This window comes from Lycium barbarum, chromosome 6 (assembly GCF_019175385.1).
Source record: "Lycium barbarum isolate Lr01 chromosome 6, ASM1917538v2, whole genome shotgun sequence".
Lineage (NCBI taxonomy): Eukaryota > Viridiplantae > Streptophyta > Magnoliopsida > Solanales > Solanaceae > Lycium > Lycium barbarum.
In genome coordinates, this window is record NC_083342.1 from 2,972,879 (window position 1) to 2,995,922 (window position 23,044).

The 23,044-nt window shown below is 35.2% G+C and overlaps 1 protein-coding gene across 3 annotated transcripts; it reads right to left on the minus strand.

The window, feature by feature from the left end:
- Positions 1–16: 16 nt before the first annotated feature.
- Positions 17–15,805, minus strand: LOC132600474 (hydroxyproline O-arabinosyltransferase RDN2-like). Of its 3 annotated transcripts, none has more exons than XM_060313669.1 (9): positions 15,601–15,805; positions 11,810–12,372; positions 11,099–11,166; positions 10,817–11,018; positions 10,133–10,230; positions 9,984–10,053; positions 9,577–9,648; positions 9,383–9,496; positions 17–275 (listed from the first exon to the last, which is right to left on the minus strand). In XM_060313669.1, exons 2-9 carry the CDS (start codon positions 12,224–12,226, stop codon positions 222–224), a joined length of 1,095 nt encoding a protein of 364 aa, XP_060169652.1. In that variant the 5' UTR covers positions 12,227–12,372; positions 15,601–15,805; the 3' UTR covers positions 17–221. The 3 variants fall into 3 exon arrangements, with proteins under 3 accessions (XP_060169652.1, XP_060169650.1, XP_060169651.1); XM_060313667.1 differs by lacking the exon at positions 15,601–15,805 and adding an exon at positions 13,069–13,232; XM_060313668.1 differs by lacking the exon at positions 15,601–15,805 and adding an exon at positions 12,942–13,021.
- Between the last annotated feature and the right edge of the window lie 7,239 nt (positions 15,806–23,044).

Here is a 23,044-nt window from a genome sequence, read left to right on the forward strand (position 1 = left end):
AAAAGAACTAAAAACGTAAAATTTAACCTCCTGTATTTCATTTATCAAAAAAATCTCAACTAGATAAACAATTGTATATACAGGTATAACTATTGTGAACCTTCTTTTGTCCATGTTCTGTGGACAACATTTTTCAAAGGTTTTTCCCGTCAAAAAAGAAAAATCGTTTGATTTCTGTGGTTTAGGCTTCAATATTAGAAAATTGTATACTGTCATCCTGCTCACCAATTTGGAATGTTGGCAGTTGCTTCGTTTATCATCTTCACCAGAGTTACCTGCAAAGGTATCAATTATTATATACCTCAAAAAAATAAAATCACCACAAAGCAAAAATGTTCTCCATTATCAAAACTGTTCAATCTCTCATTCTCTTTCGTTAACATGTTCAAAACATTTAAAAACAACCACCAAAGGATCTCTTCAAAAGCTATATATATAAGTTGGTCTTTCAGAATGTTCAAGAAAAAGTATATAATATGAAGACGGAGAAGAAGTAACATACATTCATTTGACATACACAAAAGTGAAGGGATAGACATTAAACATGTGATACCAATGCATATCCGTTATTTAGAGTCCACTCACCACCACCACCCCAGGAAAAGGTTCAAAAGTAAAGGAAAAAAATTCTAGAAACCAAAAAAAAAAGGGAAGAGAGGAGACAAGAGAAGGAAGCAACGTTACAATAGAAAATAAAGAAATTGATGACTTCTAAATCAGATATAAGGAAGTAAGACAATAGGTGTCATATGAAAATATAAACCTGCGAAGAATTGCAATATTCTCAAATTAAATGTTCAACATTTTCTTAGGTTTATGTTGAAAGATGATCAAATCACCGATCAGGTGATCCTAGATAGACCTGAGCCAAAAAGCAAAGAGATGACTTTGCAACAAGTAATTCGACAATGACACTAAAGACAGAAACCAAATTAGCATTTAAGGACAAGATCTTGAAAGAGGGAGCGTGAGTATAGAAACTTAGACAAATACCGCAGAAGAAAACGACAAGTTGCATTAAAGAAGTAACAAGTGAAGTTCTATTATCTGTCGACAGAACCAGGAACTCGACCACTAGAGTAGTAGTGGTAGAATGAATATGTGCAAAAATGTACTAAAACAAAATAAAGAAATGGTGGTATAAGTTATAATAGAATAATAATTTGGAGAAGCCCTAAAAGAGTACAAGAAGTGAACAGAGAAGATAAGAAGATGACACCCAACTCAAGGTAAATCTTTGATGACTTGCATCAATAGTTAGGGATACGAGAAAATCATGTCTAAGCTAGATAAGAAAAGGGTAAAGCATGAGGACGGGGATGAACTTTGATAAACTATTAGCACAAATTACGAGGATAACATTGCATATCTTCATTCATTCCTGACCTGTACAAAATTAGCTACACACCTAGAATTAGATTTAATACTCAAGGACTGACGATATCTTATAGAAAGGATCTCCAGGTGACATTCATTGACATAGAGAAAGCTTATGCTAGAGCACACCAATTTGAGCACTTTAGAAGAATGAATTCGTACCAGATATATAAATGCGATAAATGAAATGTAAGAAGTGCGGTTTACAAGTGTAAGAACAATAAGAGGAATACAAAGAGTTTTCAATAACTGTAGGTTTACTCCATGCACCAAGGATTCTGAGTATGTACTTATATATCTAATCAAAAATAGAGTTAACCAAAACAATAGAAATTAGGGTTTCATGGTGCATGCTATCTGTAAACAATATCGTGATTATTGACAAAATTAATAAGGGAGTCCACCAAAAGCTGGTATTATAGAGATGAATTCTAGAGATTGTATTTTTGAGGATAAGTAGAAATAAGACGGAATATGCACTACAAGTTTAGTTTTATAAGAACAATAAGGAAAAGTGAGACCAAACGATGTTATGCTGCCTAAAGCAGGAAATTCAAGTATTTAGTTCTAATTCTTCATAAGCAAGGCATAACAGATAAAGATGAAATACATATTCAACATAGGATGGATGAAACAGAGGAATGTTATGGGAGTGCAATGCAACAGGGAATACGTGACAAAGTGATTGGCAAGTTTAAATATGGTTGTGAGACTTATAAGATCTTATATATCCATAAGATGAATGTCGTAGAAATGCAAAAATCGAAGATAGATGTTCGATCATACACGATTAGAAATGATCATAGTAGCTGGAAGTAGTATGAGAGGTCATATGAGATGATTTGACCATGCCCTATGTAGACCTTCATACACACTAGTCCATACTCGTAAATGAGTCTATACAACATTAGCTAAAGTCACATAAATGGAAATCATCTCAAAGAACCTACAACCTCTCTTATTAAGTCGGGATCTTAGCTAAGAACAAAACATAATGAAAGCAAAGGATCCATAGAAGCAGTACCCACTAATTGTGGTAAGGCATAATTTTAATATTGAAATGAAATTGACCTGAAAAAAGAATAATTAGTATTGCCTTAAAAGATAAGCTCTTAATTGATTTGTTATTGGAAAGGGAATCATTAAGAATATTTTATATAACATCTGAATGTTATGTTATAATAGTTAGAATTTGGGATTGAGGAAACTGCTCATTTTTCCTGTGACTAAGAACTCTTATCCAAGGCCAAGTTGCTTACGGATTACGACATTACTATCTTGTATCATCCTGGCAAGGCAAATGTAGTGGCAGTCTGGCAGATGCCTTGAGCAGAAAATCAGCTAGCATGGGCATTTTGGCTTGGTTGATTGCGTCAGAGCGTCCGTTGGCCAGGGAGGTCCAGACTCTAGCTAACAGTTTCATAAGGCTTGAGGTGTCTAATTCAGGTAGGGTGTTGGCTTGTGTTAAGGCGAGATCATCATTTCCGGAGTAGATTAAGGCTAGACAGTTTGATGATGCGAGTTTGAATAAGTTTCGTAATAAAGTCTTGCGTGGTGAGGCCAAGGAGGACTTGATTGATGATGAGGGTGTTTTGAGAATCAAGGGGCGTGTTTGTGTTCCCCGTGTTGATGACTTGATTAAGACAATTTAGCGGAGGCTTACAGTTCTAGATATTCCAGTAATCCTGATGCTACCAAGATGTACCGTGACTTGAGGTAGCACTATTGGTGGTCTAGGATGAAGTGTGATATTATGGAGTTCGTTGCACAGTGTTTGAATTGCTAGCAGGTGAAGTACGAGCGCCAGCGACCCGGGGGTACACTTCAGAGGATGCTCATTTCAAAGTGGAAGTGAGAGAGGATAGCGATGAACTTTGTGGTTGATCTTCCGAAGACCTTGGGTAAGTTTGATTCGATTTGGGTCATTGTTGATAGATTGACCAAGTCTACTGTAACACCTCAGACCTTTAACTTAAACTTTGACCATGATTCTAGACTTAGAAAAAAAAATCAGACAGAAGTGTTGGAGCTAGAATTGGAATTTGCAGGTAAAGTGCGGGCCGTACTTCAAAGTACGGGATCCAAGTGCGGGACGCACTTAGAAGGACGGGACGCACTTGGAAGGACGGGACGTACTTCTATCCTGTACTTTTCCAGGAAAATTAGATACTCACTGGAATTTGACATTCCAGGTACGAGCCACAAGGTGCGGCCTGTACTTCAAAGTACGAGCCGTACTTGGCACCCGTACTTCGTTCGCTTCAGTAAACAATATAAATATGCAGACTCAGCTTTATTTTCTTATTTTCAAGTTCCTGAACACTAGGACAACCTGCTCTCTTCCCTCATCACCAAGAACACAAAGGTAAGCAATCCTAACCTATTCCAAATGGATTCTGAGATGTATCTATGAACATTAAGCAAGAATTCATTGTTCTTAACCTAGGGTTTTCAAGAAAACCCATCTAAAAGGTTCAAGACTTAGGCTTTTAGGATTCTTCTCAAAGTTCAGACCTTTCTTGCAAATTTTGGAGCATATACAGGTATGCCGGGCTAACTATCTACGTTAGGGAATGTCCATGATTCTTCCTATGCCTCATTCTACATGCTTATCGGTAATTTGACTCAGAATATAGTTTAGCCCTAGTTTTTTGAATGGTTGTAGAACTGTTATCTTCTAGGGTTATAGTTTCATAATTCGTTCATGCTTATCAATTTGAATCTCATGAATTCAGTACGTAATCATTATAGACTTGTGTATTAACATCACATGAGTCTCAGTCAGTGTATAATCAGTTATTGGCTTAAGTTTCATAATCAGAAACAGTTATCATGCTATCAGTTATAGCTCAGTCTCAGTATCATAAATTGCTTAATGTTGATCACATGTAACTGTATTTTTAGGCCCTAGGCCACAGTTTTTGTGCACATTTATTTGGGCCTTAGGCCACAGTTTATATTTACAGTTATATGGGTGATTCTTCATTCAGAATAGGGAGTACTTCAGATCCTTGCCTTCCTATTTATTTCAGTTTTAGTACTTATATTCCTTCTTTCAGTTGCTTTACATACCAGTACAATTCAAATATGTTGATGTCCCTTTTATTTGCTTAGGGGCCCGCATCGATATACAGGTTGACGATCCAGCTAACTAGGACGTGCCCGTATCAGCTATTGGTGAGCCCCAATTCCTCCGGGGCGTTATCCTGTTTTTAGTCTTTCCAGTTTTTAGACAATTATCTTTTTAGTATTCTTTAGAGGCTTCATAGACATAGTCCAGCCAGTCAAACATTAGCAAACTTTGATGTGTTAGCCTTGATGGCATTTATTTCAGATGTTTTAGACTTCAACAGTATTTCACAATTAATATATTTCAGCCAGACTTTTTAGTAGATCGGCATGTGTTAGTCTTAGTTACTTATTTTAGCATGTTTTGATATCACATGTTGATTCAGCCAGCCTATGGCCTTACTCGGTCACATGCAGTTAGGTACCGCGTGCCGTGTTATGTCCAGGCCATGGTTCGGGGCCTGAAATCTACCTATTTTATACCGGTTTAGATTACCCATACTGCTCAGAAGTTGGCCTAGATTTATATTCGGGAGATTGTTCGCCTGCATGGGGTTCCGATTTTCATTATATCTGATATAGGCACGACGTTCACATCCCTATTCTGAAAAACTTTGCATTTAGAATTGGGTACTAGGTTGGACCTTAGTACAACTTTCGACCCTCAGACGTATGGCCAGTCTGAGAGGACTATTGATGTCCTAGAGGATATGCTCCGAGCATGTGTTATTGACTATGGTGGCCATTAGGATCAGTTCTTACCATTGGCTGAGTTGGCTTATAATAACAGTTTCCACTCGAGCATTAACATGGCCCCGTTTGAGGCTCTCTATCGGAGGAGATATAGGTCTCCTATCGGGTGGTTTAATGCTTTCGAGGTAAGGCCATGGGGTACAGATCTCTTGAGGGAGTCCTTAGATAAAGTTAAGAGGATTCAGGAAAAACTTTTGGCTGCTCAGAGTTAGCAAAAAGATTATGCGGATCGAAAGGTCCTAGATCTTGAGTTCATGATTGGAGAACAAGTCTTGTTGAGGGTTTCACCCATGAAGGGTGTGATGAGGTTTGGGAAGAAAGGTAAGCTTAGTCCCAGATTTATTGGTCCATTTGAGATTCTCAATCGTGTGGGGGATGTAGCCTATGAGTTGGCTTTGCCCCCAGGTTTGTCAGGTGTCCATCCAGTGTTCCACGACTCTCTGTTGAAGAGATATCATGACGATGATTCTTTTATCATTCGTTGGGATTCTGTCTTGTTGGATGCGAATCTATCTTATGAGGAGGAGCCTATTGCTATTCTAGATAGAAAGGTTTGTAAGTTGAGGTCGAAAGAAATAGTGTCAGTGAAGGTTCGTGGAAGATCGCCCCGTTAAGGAAGCTACTTGGGAGACAAAATCCGATATGTGAAAGAATTATCCCCAGCTTTTCACTGAGTCAGGTACCTTCCCCTTGTTTCTTCTCTTTGTCCATTCGAGGACGAACAATTATTTAATTGGTATCTGATGTAACGACCCACTAGGTCGTTATGGGAGAAACTAAGAAAACTAGACCTCTGTTGGGAATTCTGTGGCCGTGAGTGAGTCTGTAGCGTGTTTTTATGTATCTGTGCATGTTTTGTTTGCGTCTGTAGGGCCTTGGATTGGTGTTGGGATTTTTGGTTGGAAACTGGTGCAAAAACTCAAGCTACTAGTCAAAATGGACCGTTGCAGCGGGTGTAGGACTGCAGCAGCGGGTCCGTCGTAGCAGGTAGGGGGTCTCCGCCGCGGGGAAACGGGACTTTAATGGGGTCCGCCATAGCGGGAGCTTTCCCGCTATAGAGAGACCGCTGCAGCGGTCGACGCGAGGCTGAACTCGAGTTTTATATGTTTTATTCCGAACCCATTCCCCACACAACTCCAAAACAGTTTTCAAGAACTGCTGTGGCGAAATTCTAAGGCTTGAGCTAAAGTACCTTGAAAGGTAAGTATCCACCCTTGACTTTGTTAATTCCATCATCATGTTAGATTCCAAGATTAGTTAAAGGTCCGTTAATGGTGAATGAAAGGGCTAAAACCCTAGAACTTAAGAAACCCTTGATTAATTAATGGGTTGTTGATTTTATTGTTATTTAATCATCTAGAGTATCGATTATCACTTCCTAGGATGAGAACTTGTCTATTAATGGTGGAACTTATTGAATGAGACCTAGGGTTTCCTAAGGATGATAACTTTGACATAAAAACTGCTTGTGAAAGGGTTAGGACGATTAGAAAACCCATGAACGGATAGAATATAATTATTGGGGTTGATATTATGATGAATTCACGCTTAGTAATAGTTCACCCATTTGAAAAGGGTAGAAGTAGTTGGGTTCTTTTCCCCAAATTGTTGTATTATTGGAGTAGATAATTGAATACTCATGTAGCTCTATATTTCTAAACTTTGAACGTTCGGAAGCTTTGCGAAAGGGGAAAGGTATCACGGAGTGATTACATTGCTCCAGTTCTACTTTGAGGAAGGTTACGGTCTACTTGAGTTAGACTTTGATTAGTTGATTGCATATGTTATGAAATTGATAGGAGAAGCATGATTAGGACTTCAGACATAAAGTGTGGTTGAAAATTCCTTAATTGATTGTGGTTGGAAATTCCTTAATTGATATTGGTTGACTTAATTATGTGATGAACTGTTATAAAACGATAAAGAAGGAGTTCATAAGTACTCTTCTTGTTGACTTGGAGTAGTCCCTTATTCATGTTATTGATGAATTGATTCTTGAGTCTTGATATGACTTGTGACATGGTGACTTGTGTTCCTTGATATTGATTTATTAATTGTTCACATTCCTTATTGATTGTGGAACGAAAATACATTGTGATGAGAAATATATTATAAATATGAAAAGACACATTTAACGGGGGGTGGGGATGTGGCCTAATTATGGGCTCGTGGTCCGAGGTCAGTTCCGGAGCGAGTGTTACATGACATCATGGGTCTCCTGCAGGTCAAGGCTAATGGATCAAACACTACCATTTAGCATGTGTGTACGGATATGTAACAGAGTTGGGATAATGTGTGATTTGTGATTGTGTTTGGTGATTACATGGGTTGAGTTACTCTTATTGATTTCTACTTGTGTGGATTTACCTTATCCCTATGTTGGATGATATTTCGGAGTTGGATGATTTCTGTTGATAGTTTCTTGAGGTTATGTGCAGTTGTGCCTATCTGTCTATTTTATTGATTTTGTGATTTTATGCATGATACTAATCTTAGTCGGTCTATGATATCTACCGGTACATAGTGTTTGTACTGATACTACTTGCTGCATTCTTTTGAGTGCAGATTGTGATCCAGAGACATCTACAAGACCTCATATTTAGCGTGAGGCCAGTTTCCTCCAGATTCGAGGGTGAGCTCTTATCCATGCCAGGCCGCCTGAAGATCTATTCCATTTCAGACATTTATGTTATTTTTAGACTTATTCATTCTTTAGACGGTTATATTTTAGAGTCCTTGTACGATGACTTTCGGATTTTGGGGTTGTAATAGTTAGACTTCCGCAGATTTTATTTATTTATGGCATGACTAAACATTTGGAGATTTTTATATCTATTATATCCTTGAATGTTTTAAAATTAGTTAAGAAATTTGGTAATCATTTCGATAGTTGGTTAAGTAGATGGTCCACCCACTAGGGGATTTGTGTGGGTGCCACTCACGGCTGTTTAGGACGTGACAGTATGTCATGAGTTCGAACTCTGCCAAGGACTAAAGTCTGGTTTTCAAGAGGGAGGGTAGAGGGGCAGACACATACTCCTCCAAGTTTTGAACCTATGTGAAAACTAGGACGGTATTAGCTATCCTACCTCAATTATTAAAAAAAAAAAAAAAAAAAAAAAAAAAAAAAAAACAAATACTACACTAGATATACTCAGTTTCTAGATTAGTTGGAAAATACTGAGCTAGATCCAAATTCCAATCGGGATAAATATACCCTTTTTTTTTATAAGATATGAACAAATACTACACATGGTTTACTCTGTTTCGGATTACTTGGAATGAATAGCACGGCTAGATTCAATCTGGATAAATCTACTCTATGTTTGGATAAGATAAGAATAAATACTACACTTGATCTTAGCAAAATGACCGAGAAAGGTTAAATATTATTTTTGCGCAAGAGAAAAGCGGCTTACGGTTTCTGATTGCTACAAAAAATCAAATCAAGTTTGTTGGGACTCACACGTCACAAGGAAACTCTCCCATCTGGATGACTCAACTCTGGCCTAACAAAGTATTTAAAAGAAATGATGGAAAGGCTGCAAAATCTTGTCCTGCCAAACGTTAAATTTGAGGCAGGGAGTAAAGAGGTGAATCTAAAGATAGACCGGTTAGTCATCCTTATTCTTCAGTTGTAGCTTAAACTTAAAGAACCAGTGGATTCTCCTTGAATGAATATTGCTTATTTAAGAGCATAGCACATTAGTAGTCAGTGAACAGGCAAAGAATTCTGTCATCTAACAAGGCCAAACAATTCTGTCATCTAACTAATATTAGAATGTTTTAAGACAGCAATAATGATAAGATAAAAAAGAAACAAAGTTTATCAGCTCACAGTTCTTCAGGTAGCAAACCTTATGTAATAAGAAAACATACAATAAGCCATCTGAAGATGAGTAGGACATTTTCAAGCATGCCTTAGCTTTTTTCTTTCTGTTATGTAAATAACTATTCAACTACATTTGAATAGAAGACAATTTAGTTTGCCAGAATTAACACATGTTAAATCAAAATGAATAATATCAAACAAATAGATAACCTTGCTGAATCTAATATCAGACTAAGAAGATGCAACTGATTTTTCCAAAGAATTGTACCAACATACCACACTAACCATTTTGAATATGATATTTTAATTGAGGAGTGCAACTGATTTCTTCAGATAGTTGTATAAACATACCACACTTTCAGGGACATTAGGTGGAGGCAGGGATAGATTTTTAGGTGGAGGTCCTCGGCGATAGGACCTCTTATCAAATCGCCATTCTCCAATTTTTCCGTAAGTTAGCTCACCCTGAGCAATAAGATTATAAGAATTTCTTATTAAGAGCATAATAGAAAGGTTGAAACTTAATTACACAACAATAATTCTACCTTCAAGTTGTAGTCACACCCATAAGTGTAATGGATGATGAACTTCTTTCCAGTTTCCAAATCCCAGGGTGGCTAAAATGTTAAAATTGAAGAATTTATAACTTATGAAAAGTATTAAAAAAAATAAATCAAAAAGCTAAAATGATACAAAGACTACACACTGCAGTGTAGTACTCCCTCCGTCCCAAAAAGATTGTTTTAGTTTAACTTGGCACGGAGTTTAAGAAATAAGGAAGACTTTTGAAATGTGTGGTCCAAAATAAGCCTTAGATAATTGTGTGGCTGTAAATCATCTCATAAAGTAAAATTGTTTCTAAATATATAAATGTGCCAATCTTTTTTGGGACAAACTAATAAGGAAAGGAGAACAATCTTTTTGGGACGGAAGGAGTAATTAAGATCAAAACCTGTAGCATAAAGTCTCTCCTAAGGATATGCTGCACACCATGCAAAGAAGAAGCTACAGCATAACCATACCTTAATTCAAAAAATAGGAAAGTCAAAAACACAGTTATGACAAGACCAACGTCTTTCAGCTCATTAGCAGTTATCTCACATTTCTAAGACCCAGCCAAAAGTTTTATCTGTTTCTTCGTCATGTTTCATTCTTAGTGAAATATTCATCCATGTAGGTGCTACTTGCTTCAACAAATCCTGTATAAACCAAAGAAAATATTCCTTGAAATCACAAGACAGACAGGATTGAAAATCCAAGTACAGAATAACCAAAAAGTGCTGATCAAAGAATTGATGTAGCAGTAATAAATAGATCACAGTTGGGAGATTGGTATCTAATAACAGTCTAGTGGTATACAAACAGACACGGGACAAAGATCTAACATGGAAAATTTAGAAATGAGAGAATGACATGGTAGGGACACGTCAATGATTTTAGGTCTACATGCCTTTTTAACACCTTCAATCACCGTAGTTTTACACCTATTGGCCGGTGCATCTGCAGGTCGACGCAAGATATGACTAAACCATCTCAAGCAACCTTCTCATTTTACCCTTAATGCATGCTACTAGCACCTTCTGGCGAATGGCCGCACATCTATCTTGGCATTCACGACACTCATCTTATGAATATGGTGGTCTTTAGTGGTCCGACATTCACTACCATATAATATTATTGGTCTACTGTTTTGTAGAACTTCAATTTCACTTTGGACATGAATACCTAAATAAAGGGTCTTGCTTCATATATCACAATGGACCATTAAATGCAAGTAAAATTTACCTTCTTTATAATAACCGGGGAATTGCCAATGGGATCAACATTTGTTACAGGACCATTTTCTTTGGGAAAGAATTTCCTTATGATCTCTTCGTGCTCGGCAGGTTTAATATAGAAAAAAGGGAAAGCAGCAGGGTAATCTCCATAAGCTAAATTGGGCAGCGGGTTCACAAAAATGTGATCAGGCTCTGCCATTAGTATGTATCTGTCATAATTAAAGGGAACAGCGAACAGGCTAAGATTGTTGCTCAGTCAAGAAAATTCATATAAACATTGAGAACTCACTCCTCTTCAATTGTAGCCTTCTCCAGCCACTGGACGAACGCCCAAGGTCTATTGAGGACAACATAACCCTGTAAGCAGCAATGAACCATGACAAGTGAGTCTAAAATAACATATAGAGTATATGACGACAGAAACAAGCAGATAAGTGAATAGAGACTATATTCTACAACAACAACATACCCAGTGTAATCCCACAAGTGGGGTCTGGGAAGTAAAGGAGAGACTGTGTTCTAAACTCTATAAATATAATAGTTAAAAGGACCAGGAATGACATGAACCACGACTACAGACAAAGAAACGATATGAATAAATAGAAAGCTGAAGTTAGTATTTTTTTCAAAATTCGAAGTTGTTTTTTTCTGGAATGAAAATAACATTAAACATTCAATGATTTTTGGTTTTCCTGAAAGATATTCCATTGCTTTAGATGCAGTAGACAACTTTAAGTTTTCGAAAGAGGAAAGAAAACCAAACTATATAGACATCTTAAAACTAAGTTAAGTAGTGATGCAACTCAACCATGATACAATGATTTAATCATACTTAAACAAATTTTGCACTTCCTGAAATAAATTAAATGTTGTTAATCAAATAATGATTGCAGTTGCAACAACTTGTCCTCTACAAGTTAGACAAAAGACATGTCAAGCAAACATGGTTCGTTCTATTGCAAAAGAGAGCAAAGATGGGAAACACAGTCCTCTTTCTCACCAGATCCAAACCTTCTGGAAGAGGATCAACCACAAATGTCGGAATTTCATCCATCAGATTGTCGGGGCTTCCTGAATGGAGGATTCGAGTGAATTTTCCCATCTCTGAACCTGGTAAATCCTTCTTTTTCATATACCAGTAGTACATGATGCGGCATTGCCACTTGCTATAAGGATCATCAGTTGCGGTTACCGCAATATGGAATAACAACTTTTCAGATTTTGGTTTTCTCAGATTCTCAGGCATTTGAATAATTGGATCAGGAAATAGTTGAGTGTTCGAGGACACAAAACCACCAGCCTTCCATTTCCCAGAGCCAACGGTTCTATACTGTATAATCATGGTAATCAGATTATATGTTGCAAAGAAAGAAACAAGGGACAGATGAAAAAGAGACAGTGGTGTCACTCTTCCCATGATCACGAGAAATATTACAAGACAGAGTGATAGCCCAATACAATGAATAACACCTAGTTTCCTACTTTATGAAGGTACATAAATAACCACACACGCAATGTTAATGCCCCAAGAGTATAGGTGTTCAATATAGTGTGTCCTTCGCCCTGCAAGAACAGAGGCAGAAATTAAGCTTAAAAAGATATCTTTTCTGCAGAAAGCCAATTGAGACAAATTCGTGTATTATGCCAACTTATCAGATGTCAGAGCATCTAATTAGACTAAACGAGGGAAGCACTAAAAAGTAAAAACCTCAACATTACAACAAGAACAACACACCCCGTGTGATCCCACAATTAGGTCTGAGAAGAGTGGTATGTACACAGCCTTACCCCTACCTTGTGAAGGCAGAGAGGTTGTTTCTGATAGACCCTCGGCTCAAGCAAAACATATAAAAAAATCAAGTATGTAAATAAAATATAGCAGCGAAGAAGCCATGCTGAAAACAATGAAGAAGAGAACAATAGCAGCAACAAATAATACGATAACCGAAGCATTATGATCCCCAAGTAAGGAAACTAAAAAAAGATGGGGGAGATTTTAGGCATTCTGCAGAATAACAATGTAGAACCTCAACATTCATGATAACTCAACATACAAAATCATGTCATCCCTTGTTAGCTTCTATATAACACAAAGCAGAGTGAATCACTAATCTAAGGAAAAGAAAAATCACCACAAGCAGATAATCAAGTTATGGGGGATCAATGTATATACAGGGGAAAAACTTTCACTAAAATCAAACAACTACTACTATGGATGATGCGCAAATATAAATAATAAGAAATTCTGAAGAGACAAACCAGAAACTAAATTCCAAGAGAAAAGATAGCGAAGAGAGCAACACAGAAGGGCAGCAACTTATGAAAAGGAGATGACACAGAAGCAAAATCAGAATCAGAATCTGAATGACAGATTCTGTTTTTATTATGGATAATTTTGGAGAAACATTAACAAGTTTACCATAATATTGCTTACCTACCATATTTGGATATCTTGGTAATAAAAAAAAATTCAAGATATTTATTATTTATATAAAAATTACAAATTTGACTAAAGTACCCTTATTAGTACACTCTTTTTGATTGTTAGTAATTTTGTAAATAGGTGATTCATCTAGATTCTTTGTAACTCTCAAAGCAGAGAGCCGATAAATTTTAAGCTACACTTCACATAAAGTTTGAGCTTCACTTATCTGGCATCTTCTTAGATGTAATGTGTTTACCCGCAAAACGGTATAGTTAAATTTTGTACACGTAATTTATGGACACGTAGATTGTAATGACCAAATTAATAGGATAAAGAGCAAGATATAGCAATAATTATTAGGAAAAGTAATCGATTAATCAAAGATCAAGGTAGCCTGAGTTCGGCGTCGCACTGAGCTATGGTCACCGGAGAAGACTCCTGAATTGAGCTTGTAAGCATTGTTACGGTTCACTTTTACGCAGGCGCAAAAGCTACTATCATAACTTGGCTACTATGCTGGATTTATAGAGTCGTCACCTAATTAATTATGAGAAATTAGGAAATCATTTGTGTAAGGTTATCTATGAAAAACCTTTGGCTTAACTGGTTAAAACATCCCTAAACTTGGTGCGGATTATTACTTTAGTCCCTAAACTATGGGTAGCCTTAAAAATACCCTTAAGCTTGGCTAAGTGGATTTTAATACACCGTCGGACTCGTGCACCTTAGTGAGTGTAGTCACTCGTGGTCCAGCTGTAATTTCTAGCTGATGTGTCCTCCGTGTGGATAATTTAGAAGGCCAATAATAAAGGAAAAAGACTAACTTGTTAAAACACCTGACCCAGTAATCCACCTGATCAAATAAATCACCCAACCCATTAAAACCCTCTAGAAATCACTCTTTCAAAACTCTCTCAAATTGCAAAATCCGTCTCCTTTGTTTTCCATAAAGATCTTAGTGTTTCAACCTAGAAATCTCGATAAACATTGGTTGTAAGGGTAGTATCCTATTGGTTCTTGGGCTTATTAGGTGTGGATGGGTTCAAGTTCGTGGATTAATTAGTCATTTTAGTTGTTCTCTTCAAATACCCAATTCAATTTTTTTTCTTCTTAACTGTATCACTTGCAGAAATTTTGAAGTTCTTGCAATACCATTCAATGGCTGTAGTTTTAATCAGCTCTTGGACACATTTACCTTACCCTTTTCAATTGGACCGATTTTTTTTTTAATAGCAACTTCAATACCCACCTCTTTTTTCCTTCTATCTTAAACTTTAGTACTTATGAAGATAATTGAGAGAAAAACCTACAAATATAACTAAGAACTTTAGCAATTAGAAAAGAAGGTCAAGAAAAATAATTGAGTTCAACTTGGGGTGTGTTTTAATGGTGGAACATTTAAATAAAGACGAAAGAACCTTTTTAGCTTTTGGGTTGGGATTAAAGATAAAGGGAAATGTAAAAAAAAATGATTTTTTTGTCGTTTTGGCTGCGTATGTGGCATGTTTTTTACGCTCTCACGCGCATAGAAGAGACTGAGACCACTTGCTATGCCATGTGGCAGCTCGGGGGTAATTTTAAACTCACTTAGCCAAGTTTAGGGGTGTTTTTAATACTAGGCATAGTTCAGGGACTAAAATAATAATCCGCGCCAAGATTTGGAGTATTTTAATCACTTCAGCCTTTATTCGCTTGGTGTAAACATACAAATTTTTACCCTTTGTTTGTTAGTCGTATACGTAGAATCATTAGAGTGGCTTTATTTTTACTTACCGATTACAAATTTCAACTATCTTATATATGTTGTGTCTCTTAGATTCTGATTTTTCTTGACCGTTTCAAGATATTAAATTCCACACAAGGACTTAATCTTTTTCTCTATCGCACTGTTTTTGCCTATTAAACTGTTTTCTAAACCTTGTGCTTTCGAAATTAAATCCTAAACCCATAATTTATTTCAAAAATACAAACTTCTCATCTAAGTACAAACGCCAAAGCTAATAAGTAACAACACAAAGGGGCTTAGGCAAGATGGTATCAATAAATTTTAGTACCTTACAAATAATTGTTAGTTACGAAAGAAAACTTTGAGTTGCACACAATGTCGAAGCATAAATTTTAGACCACAAGCTTCAAATTAAAAGTCTATAACTTGTTTGACACCACAAGTTTCAAGAGTTTTTCTTTTTTTTTTTCTAAAACTTTATGCTTAGTCAAGCATCATCACATAAAATGGACGGAGATGTTACGGAGGGAGTACATATTATTAGATCCTACTATCTGCTCGTGTACAGTGAAGAAATGGAATCAAGATTAAAGGATTTCATAGAACTTGAGCAATCCAAAACAGACCTGAGGGAACTTACCTCTGATCTGGAAATGCTTAGCAAATTAGAATATCAGGATCAGACACTTCCCAGACCAGTTACTAGTAATTATGGCTTTAGACCTTGAACTTTGTTAGTAGTATATCGTCATTAGCATGGCTATATAGTATACAGAATTGGCTTTACATCCCGGAAATTTGGAAGCCGAAAAACACATGGAACTGTGTGGAGATAAGAACAAGTCATCATCTCCCATTACGTTCAACTCTGCAAACATGGATTCTTGGGTCATAATAGGGCTTACTACCAACTTGGAAATCTTAACACTTGATGACTTATCCCTTGATAGTAGATCACATGGATGAGACATTTGGACCACTATATGCTCTTTAGTTGTTCTCTTTATGAGATAAAATTCTATGGTAAGAAAGGGAAACATAACTGACGTTGGTCCACTAACCTCCTTAAAACTCAAAAGTAGTTTTATCTATAGATAAAACGCTTCCGTTAGAAGTCACAACATAGTATCTGTCGTCAATAGTATATTACATCACAAATAGCATATGTTGATCTATAATCAATAATGGAAATCTACGCGTTACTACCAGATTTTAGGATAGCCAACTCAAAATCATATGGATTGGTTGAAGGATTCTTGGATAGAGTAACTTTTTCGACATGACCATGAGGCCTAGGAAGATCGATTGTCTCACTGGAGAAAGGGTTGAAAAGATGGATAGTTAGAGAACCAGAATGTTGAAAAACCAACCAACCATGAGAAAAACCGCAACAAATATTTAAAAGTTGAAAAGATGGATAGTTAGAGAACCAGAATGTTGAAAAGCCAACCAACCATGAGAAAAACCGCAACAAATATTTACAGTTTTCGTATTTATTATCTCAATATTTTTATTTCTCAAACCTGACTTTTCAGTTTTCTATATACAACAACATATTCAGTGTATTCCCACAAGTAGGGGTCTGTAGAGTGCGCGTGGACCTTATTCCTACCTTGGTAGGTAGAAAGGTTGTTTCTAATAGACCCCCGGTTCAAGTAAAGCAGATTTCAATATGATATATTAATCCATTTAAGTACTAGGAAGAACCTAAATAAGTCTAATAAATAGTTAATCGTAGAGTAAGAATTATCTACCTTACGACAAATCATTAGTTTCGAAATAATACTAGAAATCATGAACAGAAAACAAGTTTTGAAATATCAAGTCAGAGTACCAAATTCGAAAGCCAAATCACAAAACAATCTATAAGTTAAGCATTAAACTTTGGGCAAAGTCATATATTTGGTCGGTAAGACAAAAGTATAATTACATACGCTAGCTAAACATACATAAATTGAAACAAACTAGAAATTCAACACACAAATAGAAATCAACTGATTGTAATAAACCCAATTCACTGAATTACAAAGCTTAAAAGTGACTTGCAACTTGCAAATAGTAACGGAATATATAGAAATATAGAAGAAACAGGGGGATGAGATTAGAGATATTGAAGAGATGAGAAATAGAAACTTGCTTAACAATTCCCTACCCTAATACAACTGTTGTTAACTATTTATAATATATTCTGCTGCACTACACCCACGTTTCCATCACTTTGTTCCCACAACAAAATCAGTTAATCTTGTGGATGGAATTCTCACGCGCTTGCTACGTCTCTTAATTTCAATCACCTGCTGAGTGTGTGTGTCCCCATCAGCGGTTGAGGTGTCCTCCACGTCAACGACATGGGTCACAACATAAATTATACACAAATTAGGTATAATTTATGTATATTATAAGTATATTATACATATGCAGGCTATTATTTCAGGTAACGGCTATATAATGTTAAAATCCCTTAAACTTTGGGGTAGGAATGATCCATAATGCTTGGCACTGGACATCGTCACCATCAATTGATTTCTCGATAGAAAAATCGATCCCGAAACTATTTTTTTTGAGGTCAATAATTCCCATATAATATTGATATACTCCTCCTGGCACTCCTGACTTCTCAAACGGTGCACCATATTGTTCCATATAGTATATGGAATTTCCTTTACACCCCGGAAATTTGGAAGCCAAAAAAGACATTGACTGACTATCACTCAAGAACAAAGCTTCATCTCCCAAGTAATTGTCCACATCAACGAACATGGATTCGTTCGTTGATGGGTTCGAAACCAACTTGGAAATCTTAACGGCTAATCCAGATTTGTGAATTCTTAAAAGATCGTTACTTGTGGATTTTACGAGATAATACCTTCCGGAAATTACACAAGAATAATTCATTGGTGGTACGATTTCCTTAGACTTAAAAGTAGTGGTGTCCCTAGATATAACCGCGCCTCTAATGGATACAATGTAGACGCTATCGTTGTAACATATCATGTCGTAGCTTCACAATCCGTTGATGTATAAATCCAGGTTCTACCACCAGCTTTTAGGATAGCCAGTTGACGCCCTTTCCCATTCTTCAATGCCACTACCTCAATATAATTAAATTGATCACTAGTTGAAGGATTTTGGGATAGAAAAATTTTCTTGATAGCAAACATGAGAGAAGGGAGGTGTCTAGTTTCACTGGAGAAAGGATTGAGAAGTGTCACACTGTAGCAATACGTTTGAGAGAAGGTAGACGATTTATAGTCAGGTGTTTGAAAAACCAACCAACTATAAGAAGAACCGCAACATCTCCAAGTCGAAGGTATTATTGGTAGGTTAAGGTACGAGGTGAGACCGTTGATCACATTGTATGAGCTTGTGATTGTGTTAAAGCCGCCTTTATCTTCCAAGATCATTAGCCGAGGAAGCTCTTCAATAGAATTTGAATTGATGTAAACATCGTAATTTTTGGATACGTAGGAAAACCAGGGTTTGCACACCGCGCTAAAGCGTACGCAGTTAGAGGTGGAAGACAACTTTTGAAAAATCAAATCGAGTATCAAATCAGTGAGTTCTGCCCAATCTCTTATTCTTAACTTTGAATCCATTCTTTCACTTATTTCAACGGGCATATAGGTTTCAACAAGAGATGAAGAAATATAAGAATCTCCTAATCCAGGTAAAAAAGAGGACTGTACAAGCCAATGCTCATAATTTAGATCTCCTAAATCAAGTATAACTCCTAAACTTGACAAATATATTTACATCTAATGTGCAATACTTTATTCTTTATTAGAGTCGGTTGAGGAAAAATAGCACTTCCCAAAGTTTATTTGGACTTGGACTGTATTCGAACTTACACAGCCCTAAATATGTACTTTTAATCTGAAAAGAAATTATATGATGAATATTGACTCATACTTGCCTAGAGAAATTATAATTTAACATTTTTCAATTTGAAGAAAACGGTATCACTAGGGTTGTTCACGGTTTTGGTTTTAACCAAAATCAAACCGAAAATTTAACCAAACCGAATAAAAAAACCGACATTTGGTTTGGTTTGGTTTGATTTGGTTTTAAATTTTAAAAACCGATAATATTTGGTTTAGTTATGGTTATATTAAAAAATAACCGAACCAAACCGATAAATTATATACATAAATTTTATAATTATTTATATATATAATATTAGTTTTTCATAAATAATTATAAATATTTTATACCTTTTAATCATTAATTTGATTTCTGGTCTACTTATTTCACATGATTGTTTAAGGCCCGTGTTTTTAAGAATATGTCCAAGCCCATGTCTTTAAGTCTTTTAACTCTTTAAGTGTTAAGTGTAAATCTACTAACAGAAGCTTACGTTAGAGTCTAATGTCTTTAACTTAAATTTTTAGCCTTTCTTTGTCAGCCATTTGATTTTAGGTTGTTTTTTTTTCTTTTTTTTTTTTCGAATTTATACCTTTCTTTTTTTCTTGTCTGAATGGGTCCTAAACTTCTAATATTTTTCATATGAAAAGTACAGAGGTTGTAGATTTGGAGGTTCCTATAGAAGATACTTCAGTAACATCAGCATTTGCTGCAACTCAAGCACATGGTAATGTTCTAATACTTCTTCCGTGGATAATCCTCCTAAAAAGCATAAAAGAACAACTCCTTGTAGTCTAGACCCTAGCCTTGGGGATAATGATAGAAAAACATATGAAGTTTGGGATCATTACAGAAAGTTTTTTTAATAAAATGGGAGAATTGAGGGCAAAATGCAAGTACTGCCCCAAAGTTTGGGATCATTACACAAAGTTTTTTTATTTCATATATTTTCATTTTAATTTTAGGTAGTCTTTATGTTTAATTAATAAGTATGTTTGTAACAACAACTAAAAGCTCCTATGCTCTACTTTATTTCTAGGTATGTATATTAAGATGACAAAAATGGTGCAGCCACTACTTAGTTAGTTTTTAGCTTTATATGTAATAGTTTAGTAACTTTAGGTAACTTGAGTATGACACTATCATTAATAGTGAAAATGTTTCTATGATGTATGTTCCACCTTAAACTATAAATAAAAGATATTGTTTGAACAAAAAAAAAAAAAGACATGTCTTTTTCAACTTTTTAATGTTTTACTGATAAGTCTCATAGCTGCTAGTCATAAACCGAAAAATCCAACCAAACCGAACCAAACCGACGATAACCAAACCGGTGGTTATTATTTTATTTGGTTTGGTTATGGTTTTAGACATTTAAAAACCGACTAAATTGGTTTGGTTATGGTTTTAATCAATAACCGATCCAAACCGAACCATGAACATCCCTAGGTATCACTAATTATATGATGAAATTTGACTCATACTTGCCTAGAGTTTTGTCATAATTTTAATGGCTATGGAGTTGATTATATTAAATTTTTGACAATTAATTTCAAAAGTGAGATGAAATAATCTTTTTGGCCTAGTTATCAGAATAAAGAAACATTGTTGATACTTTTATTCTCCATCTCTAAAATCTGGAAATAAACTTTAATATATCAAGAGTTTCTACATGTAGTGTAGCTTGGGAATAGTTCAATGGTGTATATATGTAGTTCATTGCTTCAATGATGTTGAAGAAATAAAATATCTATAACAGAGGAATGATTAAATCAAGAAAACGGGAATCCTTTGTATTTTTATAAACAAGCTCATAATTTGGGTAGAATAATAAATGTAGATTGTAGAGTGTAAGTAAACTTCTACTACTATTAACCTTATTTGTAATTGAAAAATTAAAAATATTTTAGAGTTTACCTTTAATAGACTTTAAAATTACCTAACAGTGTAAGAAAAAACTTACACCATCAGTGTATATTAGTTAAACTCTTACTAATTATTTAATGTTACTCGACCGTGTAAAAAAACTTACATCATCGGTGTATATTAGTTAAATTTTAAAGCAAATAAAAGTTAAAAGATACATTCCTTAAATTTCCAACGGAAATAAAAGAGGGAAATATTTTTTTTAACAAGGAATTAAATCATCTGCAACTAAATTTTTTTTGTCAGCAACTTCTAAAATCTAACGTAAATAAAAGGGATAAGTAATTTTGCGAGAAGGTATTAAATTGCCTTCTATTCCTAAGAACAAACCTAATGGTAAAATAAAAAAAGTATTTTTTTTCTTCGAGAAAGAATGAAATTGTCTCCAGAGTTTGAAGTTCGATTTCGACTGAATTTAAATACCTTGTAACTTTTGATTATTTTAGATAACGGTTTCAAAAGCTGCTGCTATTTGGGCACTTCGCCAGGTCAATTGGTTTTGTAGTTCATTACAATTTTGTTTTTAGTTTTTTGTCATTTTTATAAGAGATCTTTATTTTTATACACTAACAAATCTTTATATAGTTTTTTTCTATGTTTAGGAAAGAAATTACATAATATATTGAGAAATGTTTGGATATTGTACCTCCAACATGTAAATAATCAAGAATTTATTTGATGTCTGCAATTTAAATCATTATTTCTCTAAAATTTTAGTTCTGGATGCAATTAACCTCAAGTCAATTTAAAAGATATGTTTTAGTCATAAAGAAAAAACTTGCATTGCAGACAATACCATGACCATCGTTAAGTCTTTCTATACAAGTAAAAGAATCATTAACAACTTTTATTACAATAACGAATCATTAAAACGAGTATTCTTTGAAGATAAGTGTTTTTCGGTAAAAATGGACGAAACCGAACTCCAGTTAGAGATTTATTTTGGTAGGATTTAAAAATAAGTGAGTTGTATCCGATTTCGAAACTCCTTTAAAAGCTAGGATTTATAATAAATAAAGGATATATTATCAATAATCAGTAAGAGTTCGAATCTTCAACATATATCTTCTTTTTCCACATTATCGATAATCAGTAAGAGTTCGAATCTTCAGCATATATCTTCTTTTTCCACAGATTTTTTTTTACACATAAGGCTTGGTAGAAAGAAAATATGCCAGGGTTACCAGTATGAATCCCTTCCCCCCCCCCCCCCCCCCCCCAAATTTATCCTTATGTAAGTCAAAACCAGACTTTTCCACCCTAAAGTACGGGTGACGTGACATATCTACAACACTAACGTTCATTCGTGTTGTGGCGCTCCGATCAAGGCCGATTAATGTGACGTGAGTTGTTGGGAATGAAAAATAGCTATGAAGATTCCCGGACGCCTTGGTGTCGGTCGTTAAAGAATACCCGAGTGTGCATTTTTCCCAATATAATAAGAATTACTAATATTTAAAGACCAATTGCAAGTGAAAATATGAAATTGAACTATAAAAGTTAAGCTCATTGGAGAAAGAAAACAAGTGATCTCTACTGGGCATCCCATAAAATTAAGAAATTTTTACATGGTGTAGCTAACATATAAGAGGTAGTAGGTATAAGGTATTTGTAATTGCAATTCATAGCTATGTTTTACCTGTTTCGCGTGTATTCGGATAACCCGAATACACTTGAAACAGGTAAAACATAGCTACGAACTGTAATTACAAAAACAGTAGCTATGGGTTAGTTAGAACCCTAGAAACTATAGATGTTTATATAAGTTACTCTAAAATTAACTAATTGCCATGAGTTAAGAGAAAAAATAGTTGTTCAATTACTGACAATAATAACTATGCACCAATCCCAAATAAATTTGACTCGGCTATATAGATTATCACGTTTCCATTTAACCTCAAGTCATGTCATCATTATACCATATAATCATTTTTAACTACTAACAGTAAAATAAAAAGTTCACTCGGGATAATTTCAATATCAACTATTAAAACTAAATTCAAACACTCCCTTTTTTTTTTTTTCAAAAAAAGGTTTGAGTCGGCTACATAAATTATCACGTCTCCTTTAATCTCAACTCATGTCATCATCATACCATATAATTAGTTTTAACTACTGACAGTAAAAAAAAACAAAGGTCACTTCGGATAATTTCAAAAATCAACTATTAAAACTAAATCGAAACACTCCCTTTTTTTTTTTTGTTCTCGTCCAAACAAAACAAAACGAAGTGCTTAAAATTTTCATATGAATTTCAAAATTCAAATATATACTTTTTCCACATTTTTTTAACAAAA